Source organism: Symphalangus syndactylus, chromosome 11 (genome assembly GCF_028878055.3).
Source record: "Symphalangus syndactylus isolate Jambi chromosome 11, NHGRI_mSymSyn1-v2.1_pri, whole genome shotgun sequence".
Taxonomy (NCBI): Eukaryota; Metazoa; Chordata; class Mammalia; order Primates; family Hylobatidae; genus Symphalangus; species Symphalangus syndactylus.
Genome location: NC_072433.2, coordinates 90,115,410 through 90,133,889, shown reverse-complemented (window position 1 = coordinate 90,133,889; position 18,480 = coordinate 90,115,410). Strand labels below are relative to the sequence as shown.

General features: G+C 36.8%; 1 protein-coding gene across 5 annotated transcripts in view; it reads left to right on the top strand.

Moving 5' to 3' along the window:
* Positions 1-18,037, top strand: part of GIN1 (gypsy retrotransposon integrase 1) — a 163,390-nt gene extending 145,353 nt beyond the window's left edge. For all 5 annotated transcript variants that reach the window (XM_055297754.2, XM_063612872.1, XM_063612873.1 and 2 more), the window contains 4 exons: positions 6,268-6,459; positions 6,559-6,735; positions 7,223-7,508; positions 15,863-18,037. In XM_055297754.2, the coding sequence (XP_055153729.1) occupies positions 6,268-6,459; positions 6,559-6,735; positions 7,223-7,508; positions 15,863-16,137 (930 nt within the window). In that variant the 3' untranslated portion in view covers positions 16,138-18,037. The remainder of the gene's footprint in view (positions 1-6,267; positions 6,460-6,558; positions 6,736-7,222; positions 7,509-15,862) is intronic.
* Positions 18,038-18,480: the final 443 nt, after the last annotated feature.

Genomic DNA, 18,480 nt, shown 5'->3' with positions numbered 1-18,480 from the left:
TTTTCCCAGTTAAAATTAACCTGAAAGGATAAGCAGGGGAGAATATATATAAAAACTTTTTATAAGAAATATAACAACTGCTAGACTTAAGGCATATGTTAAAACTTTTTGTAATTGACAGGGTACATGTTTAAGAAAAATCAAAGATATCCAGACTTGGTTGAAAGCATCTTTGATGGCTCAATCCAAAAAAAATACCTAAAGTTATATTTATTAAGTAGATAGGACATGTGTCATGGCAGTTTCCATAGTGTGTCATCCCAGTTTCCATAATTCTCTAGGATGACATGTGTCATCCCAGTTTCCATAATTCTCTAGGATGACATGTGTCATCCCAGTTTCCATAATTCTCTAGGAGGACTCAGCATATAGTCATACTCATGGCTAAGATTTATTCAGCAAAGAGAAAAGACACGTTGGGAGAACCAGGTACAACTTTCCAAGATCTCCTTCCCCAGTAGAGTTACACAGGACGTGTTTAATTCCTTTAGCAGAGTTGTGACAACATAGGGAAGCTCACTAGAGGCTCAGTGCCTAGGGTTTTTATTGGGGGCTGGTCACATAGGCACCTTCTACCTGGCATGTACAAAAATTCCAGACTCTCAGAAGGAAAGACTGTGTTTGGTCTTATAACCAAAATCTAAGCTCCTAGACATTAGCCAAGGTCCAACCTTGTAAGCATGCCTTTCAAAGAATAGCAGTCGCAGATCTGCTTTGTTAATATGTTAAAGTTAACTGTCAGGTTAACTCTTTTCTTCACAGGTTCATCCAAACAACTTAATAAGTATTTATGTTCTAACTACTTAGTAGCAATTTAAAATACTCATAAGTTGAAAGAAAACATATTTTAGTTTCATTCTTTTCTTTTTTTTTTGAGACGGGGTCTCATTCTGTCACCCAGCCTGGAGTGCTGTGGCACCGTCTTGGCTCACTGCAACCTCCACTTTCCAGGCTCAAGTGATCCTCCCTCCTTAGCCTCCTGGCTAATTTTTGTAACTTTTTTCTTTTAGAGACGTTTCACCATGTTGCCCAGGCTGGTTTCAAACTCCTGAACTCACGTGATCCACCTGCCTCGACCTCCCAGAGTGCTGGAATTACTGGCGTGAGCCACCACACCCGGCCCTTTCATTTCATTCTGTACCATAATTACTTGCTAAGGGGTAATGTGTACTTGTTGACCACTGCTTAACTTCTCAGACCTTGGAATCATATTGTACACTGCCACCCTCATTTCCTGTTTCACACTGATTTTTACATAGTAACTGCTTTTTATCACAGCATTCGATGAAGAAAACAGTTGTGTAAAGATATGATGTCATCAAATGAATTGTAACCTGATCTAATGTTGAAACTGAACTACCTTAAACTGGTAGTTTTCATGGTGTCCAACAGATGTTAAGGGGGCAACTTGGCACAAAGTTTGGTAACAATGGTTTAAATGATAAAGCTAGTGTCACAAATGTGTCTCGTAGAGGAGGATCATGTAATTAATTAACAGGTAACAATTTGCTAATTGTTTAAAATTATTTCTGTAATATGATTTTAGAATCCAATACAAAAAGTATTTTCAGGTAAATTAAAGAATTTTAATTTTTAAAGTAGAAACAGAAAAAAATATATTTGACTTTTAATCTCTAGAAATGGAGGTCACATTCTAAACCTAGAAACAGTGGTATGAACTTCAATGGAAAAACATTAAATTTGGCTGCATAATAATAGGAGATTTATGTGGTAAAGTAATCAGAATATAAAGGCCAATCTTGCAAATAAAGCAAGATAATTTTGTAAATGAAGGCAAGGTAGTCTTGCCTGCCTTGATTGACATAGCAGTGGTCTGTGCAATGGAGTACATAAGGCCATCCAGTTTGGGGGAAGGCTATTGGAACTTCTATTTATATTTTTTAAATCCCACAAATAAGAAATGAAGCTTTATTAATAATATATACGATTAGGCTGGGCGCGGTGGCTCACGCTTGTAATCCCAGCACTTTGGGAGGCCGAGGCGGGCGGATCACGAAGTCAGGAGATCAAGACCACGGTGAAACCCCGTCTCTACTAAAAATACAAAAAAATTAGCCGGGCATGGTGGCGGGCGCCTGTAGTCCCAGCTACTCGGAGAGGCTGAGGCAGGAGAATGGCGTGAACCCGGGAGGCGGAGCTTGCATTGAGCCGAGATTGCGCCACTGCACTCCAGCCTGGGTGACAGAGCGAGACTCCGTCTCAAAAAAAAAATAAAAAATAAAAAAATAATAATATATACGATTGATAATAGCATCCTGACTCAATCAACAAGACATGTATGTCACACATGCTATGTGAAGGTATCCTGAAAGAAAAGTGAGAATCCACATGTTTCCTCACTCATACTTTTGCTTTCAGCAGTTGAATGAAAGTATGGATATCATCTAGCATTCACCACACTACTCACAAAATGGTCAGGGAGCTTAGATTTTTGCAGTGAAAGCAGATAATACTAAAAGGCAAACACCCATCATCAACCACAAGAAAGTGATAGCGCTGGCATGTCTACTTAACTTCCAGCTCTTTGTTAGACACATCAATGAGATGAATACAAATATTAACTACAATAATCCCCATTTATCTGCAGTTTTACTTTCTGAGGTTTCAGTTCCTATAGTCAACTGCAGTCCAAACATATTAAATACAAAATTCCAGAAATAAATGATTTAAAAGTTTTTTAATTGCACACCATTCTGCGTATAGTGATAAAATCTCATGCTGTCCTGCTCTGGACATGATTCATGTCTTTGGCTAGCATATCCTCATTGTTTTTGCTACTCCCTCCCCGTCATTAGTCACTTCGTATCTGTCTTGGTTATCAGATCAACTGTCGTGGTTAGTAGTGTGTGTATCCAAGTTACCCTTATTTTACTTAAGAATGGCCCCAAAGTGCAAGAGTAGTGATGTTGGGATATTGTTAATCGTCCTATTTTATTTTTAGTTGTTAACCTCTTACTGTGCCTAATTTATAAATTAATATCTATCATAGGTATGTATGTATAGGGGAAAACATAGTATAAATAGGGTTTGGTACTACCTGCAGTATCAAACATTCACTAGGGGCCTTGAAACATATTCTCTGAAGGTAAAAGGAGACTGCAGTTGTCAGATCTGATAGGAAATTAGGCATCAAAATTCAAAATTATCAAGAATACTCTTTGAAATATCGGTTCACTTCCACTTTTATTAATGGAGGGCCTTACCCTAACTGCATATGTTTCACGGTATTTGCTAATGATAATATGAAGCCATTATGATTAGCTAGCAGTTTTTCCAGTCGTGTTTAAAGTCATTTGGTAACCAAACCAGGACTTTGAAAATTTTTCTAAAGGTAACAATAGGGCCAAGCATGGTGGCTCATACCTCAGCTTTTTGGGAGGCTGAGGTGAGGGGATAACTTGAAACCAGGAGTTCAAGACCAGCCCATGCAATATAATAAGACTCCGTCTCTACAAAAAAAAAATTTTTTTTTTTAATTAACTGGACGTGGTGTTGCACACTCATAGTCCCAGCAACTCAGGAGGCTAACATATAAGGATTGCTTAAGCCCAGGAGGTCAAGGCTGTAGTGAGCTATGATTGCACCACTCCATTCCAGTTTGGACAACAGTGAGACCCTGTCTCAAAAAAAAAAAAAAAAAAGTAATAATAGGCTGTGCTCTGTGGCTCATGCCTGTTGTAATCCTACCAGGCAGATTGCTTGAGCCTAGGAGTTTGAGACTAGTCTAAGCAACATGTTGAAATGTCATCTTTATCAAAAATGCAAAAATTAGCCAGGAGTGGTGGGGCACACCTGTAGTCCAGCTACTCGGGAGGCTGAGATGGGAAGATCGCTTGAGCCCAGGAGGTTGAGATTGCAGTGAGCCAAGATCACGCACTCTAGCCTCGGTAACAGACTGAGACCCTGTCTCAAAAAAAAAAAAAAAAAAAAGGGGGTACCAATAAATATTTGCAGGCCTATTTTGTGAGATTGCTTAAACAAAAAACCAAAAAAGTGACATATGATTGGGAAAACTTGTTCTTTTTGCTGTGATTAAAATGGCTTCACTATTACACAGAAAGCATAATGATGACAGTACAAAATGAACTCTTTTGTCAGCAAATACTGACGCAGAAAACACTGCTTAAGATTATAACATAATACACAATGTGGGAGGTTTATTGTATAGTTGAATAAAAATACAGATGTTTCTAACAGCTTAGCTTAGAGTATTTGCTAAATTGTTCCAATAAAATGCACAAAGAACTTTTTGTAAACCTCTGAAGGAAAGAGAACAAACATATTCAGTAGGAAAATTAATTTTTTTAAATGTCATACAGAAAACTAAAATTGTAAGAACTGACAGAATATCTGGTTTGATGTTTGGGGGCTGATAGGGTAAAGATGTCAAGATACCATTTCACAAATGGATTCCCTGGATCATTCCTAGGCAAGCTTTTGAAACAAAGAAGTTAAAGCCTTTTCATGGGTCATTTAAAACCATTGATCAAGACTCAGATTGAAGCTGACCCAAATGACACCTATTCTCCGGGATTTCTTTCTAATTACTTTTGAATTAAAAATAGTCATCCTGAATTAGTATGTATATCAGCTAGGAAGTGTATTCAATCCAAGTGACAGACTTCCTTTCCCTATCCCAATATATTAATATATATTGTATATATATTATCCCAATATATATTGGGAGTGATTGAGAGTCACTCCTATTGTATTCACAACATGGCTGCCAGAGCACATGCCACAATGCCTACATTTCAGTCAGAAAGAAGGGTGAGAGTATTGGGCAAACAAAGCTAGTACCGGCTGAGTTTGCCTAACAACTTTTACTTACAACTTTTGGGCTAGAATTATGTCATATGACCACTGCTACCTGCAAGGGAGTTTGGGAAATGTAGGTTTCTTTTTGTTGCTTTCCCCTCTTGTATTAACTTTGCCTATTTAGTTATTCTGATACTACTCGTCTGAAATATTCTTTTTTAAAAAGACAAATTTATGAGCCAAAGGTTTACTCAACTAAAAATATAAGGTAAAAAAAGTCTGAAGGATGAGATAGGAAAAAAATAATATTTTATATTTAACAGGCTTACTGTTACAAGTTTTGTAAACTCATTTTGTTTTCTTTTAAGTGCTACATATAATATAGCAACACCAATAATAGTAGTTATAAGTTAAAAGTTATAAAATGCTTATTGCCAATAACTGTTTTACATGCATTTTAAACATTAACTTATGACCTAGTGGGTTGTTTTTGAGACACTGTCTACTGAATTAAAAAGTTACTTGAGGGCCAGGTACAGTGGCTCATGCCTGTAATCTCAAAACTGTGAAAGACTGAGGTGTGCAGATTGCTTGATGCCAGGAGTTTGAGACCAGCCTGGGCAACATGGTGAAACTCCATCTGTACAAAATATTTAAAAATTAGCTGGGCATGGTGACACATGCCTGTAGTCCAAGCTGCTAGGCAGGCTGAGGTGAGAGGATCGCTTGAACCCAGGTGGTGCAGGCTGCCCTCCAGCCTGTGCGACAGAACGAGACCCTGTCTCCCACCGCCCCCGACGAAAAAAAAGAAAAAAATTAAACTCAAAGTTAGCGTTAAGTTCTGTTCTTCCGCTTCCTTGTTGTATGTGTGTATTTGGCAAGGCACTTAATCTCTCAAAGCTTCAGCATCTTACTTTTAAAATGAAATTAATAATACCTCAAAAACTTGTTGGAAGGTTTAATGACAATAATGTAAAGCGTCTAGTGTGATGGGACCAGCATGTAGTAAAGACTCAATAAATGGCAACCACTATTTTATACATAAAATTTTACATATTTTATGTATGTATTCATATAGAATGTTATGGTCAATAAAAAAGCAAGATTCAGCCAAGCGCAGTGGCTCATGCCTGTAATCCTAGCACTTTGGGAGGCTGAGGCAGGTGGATCACAAGGTCAGGAGTTCAAGACTAGCCTGGCCAATATGGTGAAACCCCGTCTCTACTAAAAATATGAAAATTAGCTGGGTGTGGTGGCACACACCTGTAGTCCCAGCTACTCAGGAGGCTGAGGCAAAAGAATCGCTTGAACCTGGGAGGCAGAGGTTGCAGTGAGCTGAGATTGTGCCACTGCACTCCAGCCTGGGTGGCTGAGCGAGACTCCATCTCAAAAAAATAAATAAATAAATAAAAGGCAATATTCTAATTCTTTTGAAGCTTTTTTTAAGTCAATGGAAAAATAAAACACAAATATTTATATATTTTTCAGATCAATATTGAACTGTACAGATTGTTTGGCATAAAGCAAATTGTAATTTCTCACGCCTCAGGAACTGTTAATCCAACAGAAAGTACACCTAACACAATCAAAGCATTTCTCTCCAAACACTGTGCTGACCACCCAAACAATTGGGATGATCACCTATCAGCTGTTTCATTTGCCTTCAATGTAACTCACTTGGTATGTGCCTTTTTATAATTCTGTACTTCTGAGTTATGACTATTTCTTAGCCAGATAAATGTTTTATTACAAAATTGACGTTTATTTTCTTTAAAATAGGAACCTACTAAAAATACACCATATTTTCAAATGTTTAGTCGAAATCCTTATATGCCTGAGACTTCAGATGGTCTTCATGAAGTGGATGGTGATAATACAAGTATGTTTGCCAAAATTCTAGATGCAATTAAAGAAGCTGATAAAATAATGGAGACTAAGACAACTTCACTGGGCCAGGTGATTCTATTCAATAGAAAAACTGTAATCTAAAACTTTATAAAAGTTATATTATTTTTAAAATTTCAGCATATACATGTGTGCATGCACATACACACACATACTTACTTGCCATAATTTTTTATCTATCAGATTTTTCTTGTCTTGATTAAATAGTTGGTTTACTAGCTGTGAAATGCTCAGCGGCAAAAATGAGAAAGCTATGGATTTTGGAATCAAGTAGAGCTGGATTCAAATCTGTAGTCTTAACTGCTTTTGAGTTGTTTGGCTTCGGCAAATTACTTAACCTATCTTAGTTTACCTTCTATATAAAGTAGGGGCCAATAATACTGACTTTGAAATGTTTTAAGAATTAAATAGAATTCATGCCTACCTTTTAGTAGCATCTCAAGTAACCATTTTGTTACGATATTCTCATTATTTGCATTTACCTTCAAGATATTATATCTCTTTCATGTCTTTGTTCTTTTTCTTTTTATACTTGTAGATGGAGAACAACAATGTGGATGAACTAAATAAAAGCAAGATCATTGTTAAAAAGAAACCCAAACAATTAAATCCATTTCATTTAAAAGTGGGTCATGAAGTTTTAAGACAAAGGAAAAATTGGTGGAAGGATGGTCGTTTTCAGTCTGAATGGGTTGGTCCTTGTGTCATAGACTATATTACAGAAAGTGGATGTGCTGTCCTGAGAGACAACACTGGGGTTAGACTGAAAAGACCTATCAAAATGTCCCACCTTAAGCCCTACATAAGAGAATCCAGTGAACAAGGTAAATATCTGTCACTTCTCTACATTTTTATTGCTTTGGGTAAGGAGAAAAGTTAAAAATAACAGAAACCTTTCTCCCCTCTTTTATTAGGTTTTCTTTTCCCTTCTTCATAAAATTTGTTACAGTTTTAGCTATCCCAGGTAGTCTGTTTTATTACAATGTCTCTTCTGGAACTGTCAGGCCTGTGAAATTCTTTTTTTGAGATAAGAGTTTCCCTCTTTTTGCCCAAGCTGGAGTGCAATGGCGTAATCTCAGCTCACTGCAACCTCTGCCTCCCGGGTTCAAGCAATTCTGCCTCAGCCTCCCGAGTAGCTGGGATTACAGGTGCGTGCTACCATGCCCAGCTAATTTTTTGTATTTTTAGTAGAAACAGGGTTTCACCATGTTAGCCAGTCTGGTGTTGAACTCCTGACCTCACGTGCTCCACCCGCCTTGACATCCCAAAGTGCTTGGATTACAGGCATGAAACAGGGCGCCCGGGCATTTTTATTTTTATTTCTAGTATGTTTTTCATAGTTTATGTGGGAGATACTGAACTTGTTTTCCTCTGAAGGAAAGATAACATCTTAACATCATCTCTATTTTTGCTTTCTCAATTTTTTTTTGTTTTTTGTTTTGTTTTGTTTTTTTGAGACAGAGTCTCACTCTGTCCCCCAGGCTGGAGTGTAGTTGTGTAATCTCAGCTCACTGCAACCTCTGCTTCCTGGGTTCAAGCAATTCTTGTGCCTCAGCCTCCTGAGTAGCTGGGATTATAGGCATATGCCACCATGCGCAGCTAATTTTTTGTATTTTTGGTAGAGATGAGGTTTCACCATGTTGGCCAGACTGGTTTTGAACTCTTGGCCTCGAAGATTTGCCTGCCTCGGCCTCCCAAAGTGCTGGGATTGCGTGCATGTGCCCTTGCACCTGGCCTCACAAATGTATTAGTCACTTCGTACCTCTTTTTGGCGTGAAAAACAGCAACTGTGATCATTAATGCCAAAAACAAACATACTGTCCAGAATCCAGTTGTGAGATAAATATTAGGGTACTTTAAAAATGCCATTAATTTTTAATATTGCTTTATAGTTAGGTCATGGTTGAGGGCCAGGTGTGGGTGCAGAGTGGGGTATCCTCAGAATGCTATAAGAGGCTGTAAGAAGAGGTGATAGCACTCTAAACAAGTTATACTTGCCCCTAAATTTGACTGGTTCTGAACAGTCAAGATATCCTGTTCTCTGTAACCCTTTCTTTCATAGCCTAGTTAAGTGATGTTTTTGCCATGGCTTTTAGATTATGTTCCCCAGTTTATCAAGGCTTTTATTTTGTCCTAATGTGTCTGCTTCATAGCGCTTCTCTGAGGTGGATAACTGAGAGGGATTTAATGGGTAACTTAGCCAGGTGAAGCATTAATATTATTTGGATATAAGTAACATTTAATGGAAAATATATTTATAACAATATAAACAAGTTATATGACAGGCTTTAGCAAATATTAATAACAAAAAGAGTAACAACAACAAATAACCTATACTTACCCTATGCCTTTTCTTAAGATCTAAAGCCCTTGGGGGCTGCGTAGTAATGATAGCTCAACTCTGCTTCTAATCGGGGGTACAACTCTCATGTTAAAACCTCTTAGTACCTTTCCTTCTTGTGACAGAACCAGTTGTTTAGTCAGTAAACTTATCTTGAAGTACGTTCTAATCCTGAAAACTCACAAGTGCTTTCGTTCTCTTTGTTAGAAGATAAAAGCTTGCATTGTTTGTACCTCTTCTCAGTTCTGAGCTACCTTTAATGATCTCTCTCTTCTGCAAGTTAAGTAGGGAAAAAAAGGTTATACAAGTATATGTTGTTCTATCTTCTTTAGCATGATTTTCCCCTTAATCTTTGACATTCATGATTTGCTCTCTTCTAAAGTGTTAACCTTCTTTAATACAAAATTTAATTTAAAATTTTGCTAAACCAGGATCTATCAACATTTTGTAATTTGTTCTTGTCAAAAGAGTTTCTCAGAAAAGAAGTCAAATATTGTGCTTCTTCTGAACATTTCAGAACTCAGTATTTCAGAACTCATCTTCTCTGTTTGAGAACAGTCTCTAAACAAAGGCAGTATAATATTTGCCTCATACTTGAATTCTTTGCACAAGTTTCTTCCAGTAATATAAGGACAAGTAATATTGCAATATGACTACTGGTGTATGCATAAGGAACTTAAGACTAATAGATGAATCTGTTTTAGTTTTTCTTGTTAACCAGAGGAACTACTGATCTGGCCATCCTAGAATCTTGTTCTTATTATTACTTGATCCTTTTTTTACATTTTTCTCATTTGTAGAAATTCAAAGTAAATGTGATTTCTGCCATCTTTTTCCTCAATATTACATACTTTCTTGAAAATCTTTTCCATGATTTTCTTGAAAATCACCTCACAAATTGATTTTAAAGAGTCCTTGAGCTGAATTAAAGCAAACAAAATGATTTTGACTAATCATTGAAGTTTTTATTTGACATAAATTTTGACATACTATAGCCAAAAGAACTCTAAGTTTATTTGTCCACATTTGTCATTGCTGCTCTTTGCTAGCCTTGAAATTTCATAGCTCTATTAAAGACTCACTGTCTAAAGTAGATATACTTCTATTGCCAACTTCTTATCCATTCTTATCTAGAACTAAGTGTAGAGTGAGCACATTCAGTACTAGGTATACAGTATTTGTCATTGCTATTTTAAGCAGGCCTGTTTGTTTTTTTGTCTAGTTCATTGCCAAGCGCTTTTTCAGACTATTTAGACCAAGATATCTTAAAATACCATAGTGTCTTTTTGTAATCATAATGCTCCTCTTTGAAAGGAAAAAATAATCTGACATAGATTTTGCATAGTTTTGAATTTATTTTGTTTGTGATAGATTTGGATCTGCCTCACCCAAGGTTTTAGCCTGATTTCCCTTCACAGTTGAAAGCCCCATTTGTGAAATCATTTTCGTTATTGTATAAGTTTCCTCTTGTTGCCGTAACAAATTGCTACAGATTTAATGGCTTAAAACGGCACACATTTATTATCTTACAATTCTGAAGGTTAGAAGTCCAACATAGATCTTACTGAGCTAAAATCAAGATATTGGCAGTGTTGTGTTCCTGTCTGGAAGCTCTAGAAAATAATCCATTTTCTTGTCTTTTCCAGCTTCTAGAGGTTACCTTCATTTCTTGGCTTGTGGTCCCTCTATCTTCAAAGCCAACAATAGTGGGTTGAGTCCTTCTTACATCACCTTACTCCAACCTCCTCTTCTGCCTCCCTCTTCTATATTTGAGGACCCTTGACCTTGGCCCTACCCAAAAAGTCCAGGATAATCCCCCTATTTTAAGGTCATCTGATTAGCAACCTTAATTCCATCACTACCTAAATTCTCCTTCACCATGTAAGGTTACATATTCACATGATCCAAGGAGTAGTATGTTGACATCTTTAGGGGCCTATTATGCTGCCTACCACAATTATGGTCTGCATTCATGCAACAAAGCAAAGCACAGTCCCTATAGTGTCAAGACCATGACCTTGACGTTATTATTAATATAGTTTATGCAGAGAGCCTTTTTTTTTGGCCTCTTAGTTATATCATTTTTTTCTTTCTTTTTTTTTTTTTTTTCTTTTTTTTGAGACAGGTTTTTACACGGTTGCCCATGCTGGAGTGCAGTTGCACAATAATAGCTCACTGCAGCCTTGACTTCCTGGGCTCAAGCAATCTTCCCACATCAGCCTCCCAAGTAGCTTGGAATACAGGCATGCATCACCATGCCTGGCTGAGTTTTTAATTTTTTATAGAGACAGGGTCTTACTATGTTGCCCAGGTTGGTCTCAAACTCCTGGGCTCAAGCAGTCCTCTCACCTAAACCTCTCAAAGTGTTGGAATTACAAGTGTGAGCCATTGTGCCTGTCCAGTTATATAACTTCTAAACCAATAGTTATTCAGTTATCTGTTGACAGTATTAGTTATTTTAATGACAGTGATGTAGTATCAAGTTATAGTTATTATTTTATCTTGAGAAAGGATATACTAGTATGGCAGCACATTCTAATAGCTTGAGGATTTTCAAACCATATATAGGATTAGTTTAGTCACTTCTCTTTAAAATAAGAAAATTAAGTAGTCTGAAACCTTTATCTTTTTTTTCTGATTGAAGAAATAAATTAATCCAAATCAGACTTTTTTGAAGCTGTAATTTGTATTTATTTTTCTCCTTAGGGAAATTTAAAAATTGATTTTTTTATTATTATTTTTATTCCTTAAAACAACATTAAGGCTGGGCGCAGTGGCTCATGCCTGTAATCCCAGCATTTTGAGAGGCCGAGGAGGATTGCCTGAGCTCAGGAGTTCGAGACCAGCCTGGGCAACATAGTGAAACCCCGTCCCTACAAAAAAATACAAAAATTAGCTGGGCATGGTGATACACACCTTTAGTTTTAGCTACTTAGGGGGCTGAGGTGGAGGATCACTTGAGCCTGGGAGATTGAGCTGCAATGAGCCAAGATTGCACCACTGCACTCCAGCCTGAGTGACAGAGTGAGACCCCATCTTTTTTTTTTTTTTTTGAGATGGAGTTCAACTCTTGTCGCCCAGGCTGGAGTACAATGGTGCAATCTTGGCTCCCTGCAACCTCCGCCCCCTGGGTTCAAGCAGTTCTCCTACCTCAGCCTACCGAGTAGCTAGGATTACAGGCACCCGCCTCTACACCCAGCTAATATTTGTATTTTTAGTAGAGACGGGGTTTCACCATGTTGGCCAGGCTGGTCTCAAACTCCTGACCTCAGGTGATCCACCTGCCTTGGCCTCCCAAAGTACTGGGATGACAGGCATGAGCCACCATGCCTGGCTGAGACCCCATCTCTTAAAAAAAAAAAACCTACATTAGAAATGGATATCAAAACTGCTGATTAACACCTTCCTGAAATGTCTTGAAAATATTTTAATTTCAAAGAAACTAAAGACTTATTCAGTCTTGTCAAAACCGAAATGATGCTTTCATCAAACAGATGTCATAATCATAACTAAATTAATGGAATGAGAAAAGAAAAATACTTAGTGAAATGTATTGTGTAATGTAACTGACTAGAAAAGACCTTTAATATGATATGTTTGTTTACTCCCTGCCTCTGTTTTGAGGGCAGAAAGTTTAATCATGTTCTTTTCTGTATCCCTAACTCAGGATTGTTTTAGATTAGTGTTGTCCAATAGATGAATAATAATACAAGAGCTATGTAATTTAAAATTTTCTAGTAGCCACATTTTGAAAAGTACAGAAATAAGTGAAAATAACCTTAATAATATATTTTATATAATCCAGTGTATCCAAAATATTATTTGTTCAACATGTAAGGCCACAGGAGTCTGTTTTCTGATATCTTTACTGAAATTAAAGAGCATTTCTCTTAGCACCAGTAGATTTAGACCATAGTGGGAGTTGAAACATATTTGACCTTTGCAAATTAATGAGAATTTTTTTTGTAAGCAAACAGACCTTTGACATATTCAGAGTAGTTTCCTATTGTGTATAAAGTGATTTATGTAGAATTTGCTGAGTATAGTCCTTGTTCTCTACAGTTTGATTACAATAAGTTACTTTAAAGGTTAACTTTTTTTAGAAGAAAAAGTGTGTGTGTGTGTGTGTGTGTGTGTGTGTGTGTTCGTGTGTGACTTATTTTACTTACATACAGAAGCTTTCCTCTTAAAATCAAGTGAGGTTGGTATGTCCATTTGTTTCTAACCAGTGTAACTAGGAGGTACTCAAGTTCAAGGTCTCTGAATCCATTTCAGCAAATTAAAATGATAATTTCTAAGAGCTTTACATCTAGGCATATTTTTCCCTATTGACATATGTTTACTAGACATATTTTTCTAAAGTAGTCCTACTTCATCTGTATGAAAAAACTTTCCCAGACAGAAAACCTCCTTCATTAATCCTCTGAAAGAGTCTTTGGACATTTCTTAAATGCCTATGGTATCTGCTATCACTGATAACTTTGCAGGAATGTACAGGCCTTGAACCTATGGAATTCTCCATGACTTAGTAGAAAATTTCATCAGCAACACTTTTACCCTATCTAACCTTTTAAAGTTCTCTTATAAACTACTTCCTAGCCTTCTCTAGTATTAACAGTAGGGTAGTTGCAAACTTTGACGTTAAACCTCTAGCAACACATTCTAAAAGTGTTTCAATTTTATTGATCATGTTTTCTTCCCTCTTACTGCTATTGGTATAACACATCTCATGTGTTGCATTATTTTTATTGTTGTTGTTGAGACAGAGTCTCAGTCTGTCACCTAGGCTGGAGTGCAATGGTGCGATCTCACCTTCCTGCAACCTCCACCTCCTGGGTTCAAGCGATTCTCTCACCTAAGCCTCCCGAGCAGCTGGGATTACAGGCACATGCCACCATGCCTGGCTAATTTATGTATTTTTAGTAGAGATGGGGTTTCACCATGTTAGCCAGGTTGGTCTCGAACTCCTGACCTTAAGTGATCCGCCTGCATTGGTTTCCCAAAGTGCTGGCATTACAGGCATGAGCCACTGCCCGGCCACATGATTTTTTTTTTTTTTTTTTTTTTGTCTTTCAGAATTATGGGAGAATAAATGGCCATATAAGCCCAAGCCCACTTATGCCATCTTTTGGTAGAGAGAATAGCTTTGTGTGATCTGTTAAAGTTTGTAAATTGAAAGTTGTTAAATGCATGAATTTCTGGGGTTGAAATAGGTTCAGTGAGCTATTTGTAAAAATGTTATAAGGATGAGTACAGTAAGATTGATTTTCAAAATATACTAGCAAATTCATCTGTTCTGAGACACTTCCATTGGTCTCTAATCTAAATAGGCAATTAATCTTCCTTTTGCTTTTTTGATCTTAAAATTTGAGGGCTCCTTAACCCATTAACATCTTCAGGAGACCAATCTAGGCAACACAATTAGCCAGGCGTGGTAACGTGTCTATAGTCCCAGCTATTTGGGAGGCTGAGGTGGGAGGATCACTTGAGCCCAGAAGGTCAAGGATGCAGTCAGCTGTGATCACGCCATTGCACTCCAGCCTGGGTGACAGAGCAAGACCATGAATGAATGAATGAATGAATGAAAAATAAGTAAAGATAAATATATCTATATCTATATTCTGATGTTTTGGGGGAACATTTAGAAAGAGAAGGTAGGGGTCCAGGAAGTTAATCAGCTTTGGTAAAAGAGTTTCTTATTGTAATGAATTCAAATATCAGAAAGGGAGGAATCCTTTTATACCTATTAGTCTGTGTATAGAAGATTTGCCATCAGTTTAACATTCATTTTAAACATTTTTTTCTTGATGGTGATGATAAATTTGCTCAACATACAATAAAACACTGACCAGGAAGACTCCCTGTCAGTACTGCAGTATGGCTTAGGTAGACCTTAAAAGTTCCTAAGAATTTTGGTATCAAATTAGATTTAAATAAGCTAAGCTTTTTAAGCTACTCCATTGCAGCCTGCCTTCTTACACATTATCACATAAGCCTGAGTTGGCATGTTGTTTTTAACCTCATACTGTAACAATTTGATATTATCTTTCCAATTTGGGTTTTATAAAGATTGGAAAATTATGTCAAGTTGTAAATGCAAGGATTTAATAATTCTATTTGTTAAAATAATTTTATGACCCTATTAATTCACCCAGAAATGCTTTACAGAAGCATATTAAGGATAACATTATCAAAAATAGTTTTATAATTTTTTTTTTGAGACAGGGTTTTGGTCTGTCACCATGCTGGAGTGCAGTGGTGCCATCATGGCTCACTGCAACCTTAATCTCCCAGGCTCAAGTGATCCTTCCATCTCAGCCTCCTAAGTAGCTAGGAACACAGACACCCTTAACCACACCTTGCTAATTGTTTGTATTTTTTGTAGAGAAGGGGTTTCGCCTTGTTGGCCAAGCTGATCTTGAACTCCTGGGTTTAAGCAATCTACCGGCTTTGGCTTTCCAAAGTGCTGAGATTACAGGCGTGAGGCACTGTGCACAGCCTTATAATTTTATTTTTAATCTATACCATACTTCTCACTCCTATCCCGTGTTCCGCATATATACATATCTACCAAAGACAGGTCGAGGAAACAGGAAAATAGCTGTTTTAAAATCCTTGACGTTTCCTGCATTGTTTATGTATGAACTGTCAAATTTATATGTCATTTTTTTATTCTTTGACATTCATATTTATTTAGTAGACAATAGAACTCCCTAGAAGTTAATCTTGATAGTTACTTTTTATTACTTGGGATTTTATTCCTCACTTAAAATTGTTTAATTAAAAAATGTTTAATTATAATTCTAAAAGTCAAATGTATGATTTTTCTTCTTTCAGAAAGTCTTTATCTCTTGCAAGGTGCAGTAGTGGCAGATCATGATTATATTGGATTGCCTGAAATTCCGGTTGGAGCATATCAAGCAAATATTCTGGTGGAAGATGCAACTATTGGTATAGTCGATAATGAATTACTGACATCAAGCAAGGATCGTGAACTATTAGAATATAGAAATACGAAAATCTCTCCATTGATAGACGATCATAGTACTCTTGAAAAGCAGACTTTCAGTCTGTTGGACTCATCAAACCAGGTTCTTGAATACTTAAGTTAGTAAATACCAAAATTTATTTAAAGTGCTTGTTTAGAATGTATAAATTCTTAATGATATCTTATTCATTAAAAACGTTGTATAGAAGTATCTTGACACATTCTTAATGACTATATTCTGAAGGTTTATTTTATAGTTATTATCTAAAATTATGCCACATTTGAATATCAGTATATGTATATATGAAGGCAAAGGAAGCATGTAATATATAGAATTCACTTTTTCTTCTAAAAAGAGAACAGGCAAAGCACCCCTACTTCTTGGGAAATAAATTCCAGCCCAAATCTCTCAGACTTTTGTATGGTTTTGGTACCGTTTCTCAGTTTTAAATTTTCTGAAATTCTCTACCATTTAAACAGTAAGTTTGAACTACCTTGAATGGAATTGATAAATATTGAATCAACTGTAACAATGAATGAAATGAAGCTTCTTTCTGTTTCATTAGAACTTCTAAAAACACGATTGTATGAAAAAATATAGGGTTATTTAATAGGCTTTCACAGAATATTGGTAATTTCAAATTATCTATTTGGTTAGATAGGGTCAGGATTAGAGTCTGAAACTATGTATTGGTTGGGAAACAATTTGTTTATTTTCATACTATATATTAAAGATAAAACCATCGACCAGGCATGGTGGCCAACACCTGTAATCCCAGCACTTTGGGAAGCCAAGGCAAGATGATTACTTGACCCCAGGAGTTCGAGACCAGCCTGGGCAACACAGGGAGACCCCATCTCTACAAAAACATGTTTAAAAATTAGCCAGGTGTGGTGGCATATGCCTGCCGTCCCAGCTACTCAGGAGGCTGAAGTAGGAGCATTGCTTGACCCCAGGAGGTCGAGGCTGCAGTGAGCCATGCTCATGCCATAGCTCTCCAGCCCGGGCGACAGGGCAAGACCTGTCTCAACAACAACAACAAAAGTATCCGTTAAGAATTTTTTCTGAAATCATAAAATAATCATAAAATAACCAGTATCAAAGCTTTTAAACTGTAATTTCGATGATATTCATAAATACAGAATAAATATTGTTCAATAAATATTTATTTTTAAGCACTATGAAAAGAACTGTGGGAAAAGTAAAAGATGAGTCAAATGTGTACCTCATTCTTATAAAGGACTTACTGTCTGGTAAGTAATAAACTATGTAAGCCATGTACAACACCAGTTAAGGCATGCTAAATTGCAGAAGACAGGAATAGATAATGTACTTAGGGAGGCAAAAAGGAGAGAAGTTGTTTTTACATAGGAAATTTGTGTTTATCCTTATGGAAGAAGGATCATTTAAGCTTGACCTTGAAGAATGTATAGGATTTGGTAAATGGATACAAAAGAATTAGGGGAGAAGTAATACACAGAAATGGAAAAGTATTGTAATGATTCATAAAAAGGCAGGGCTTCTTGTTGTCTACACTGCCTCGGGTATAAAGTGAAGAAGCAAGATAATGAGGGATAAAGCTGAAAAGGTAAGTAGGAAACCTTATGGAGAGCTTTGAATACTATTAAGGATTGATATGTGCCCCTCCCAAAATTTGTGTTGAAGTCTTAACCCCCACCACCTCAAAATGTGACCTTATTTGGAAATGAGGTTGTTGCAAGTGTAATTAGTTGAGATCATATTTCAATAGGCTGGGCTCTAATACAGTATTACTGGTGTTCTGATAAAAGGGAAAATTTGAACACAGACTCGAGTAGAATGCCATGTGAAGATAAAGGCAGAGTTTAAGATTATGCTTCTATACGCCAAGAAATGGCAAAGATTGCCAGAAAACCACCAGAAGTTAGGGCAGAGGCATTGAATACATTTTTCCTCATTCTTCAGAAGACCAACCCTGTCAATACCTTATCTCAGACTTTTGCCACCAGAACTGTGAGAGAATAAAATTCTGTTGTTTCAGCCATCCAGTTTGTGGGACTTTGTTACAGTAGCTCTAGCAATAATACAAATGCCTGGCTAAATTATTTCTTTTCTGAGAGCAAAAACTTTGTATAGGAAAGTGTCATAATCAGAACTGTGTTTTTGGAAGTTTAATCTGGCAACTAGTAAAGAACAGATTAGAAGAGGAGAAAACAAGGCATGGAGATTAGTTGAGAGGAGATTAGTTGAGAGGACTTCGCAGTGATGATGAATACTAAAAACCTAAACTGGGCCTGAAGCATTGGTAATGAATGGAGTCTGTCTTAAGATCATTACAGAATATCTCACATATTTTATTTCACAACCATACTGAACGGTGATGTGATATCAAAGATGGAGACCCGGGGTATTCTGATTACTCATTTAAGAAGAAAGATTATGTTTAATATAGGCTAAAGGAAAAGTGTTTAGGGTAGGGTGTGAATC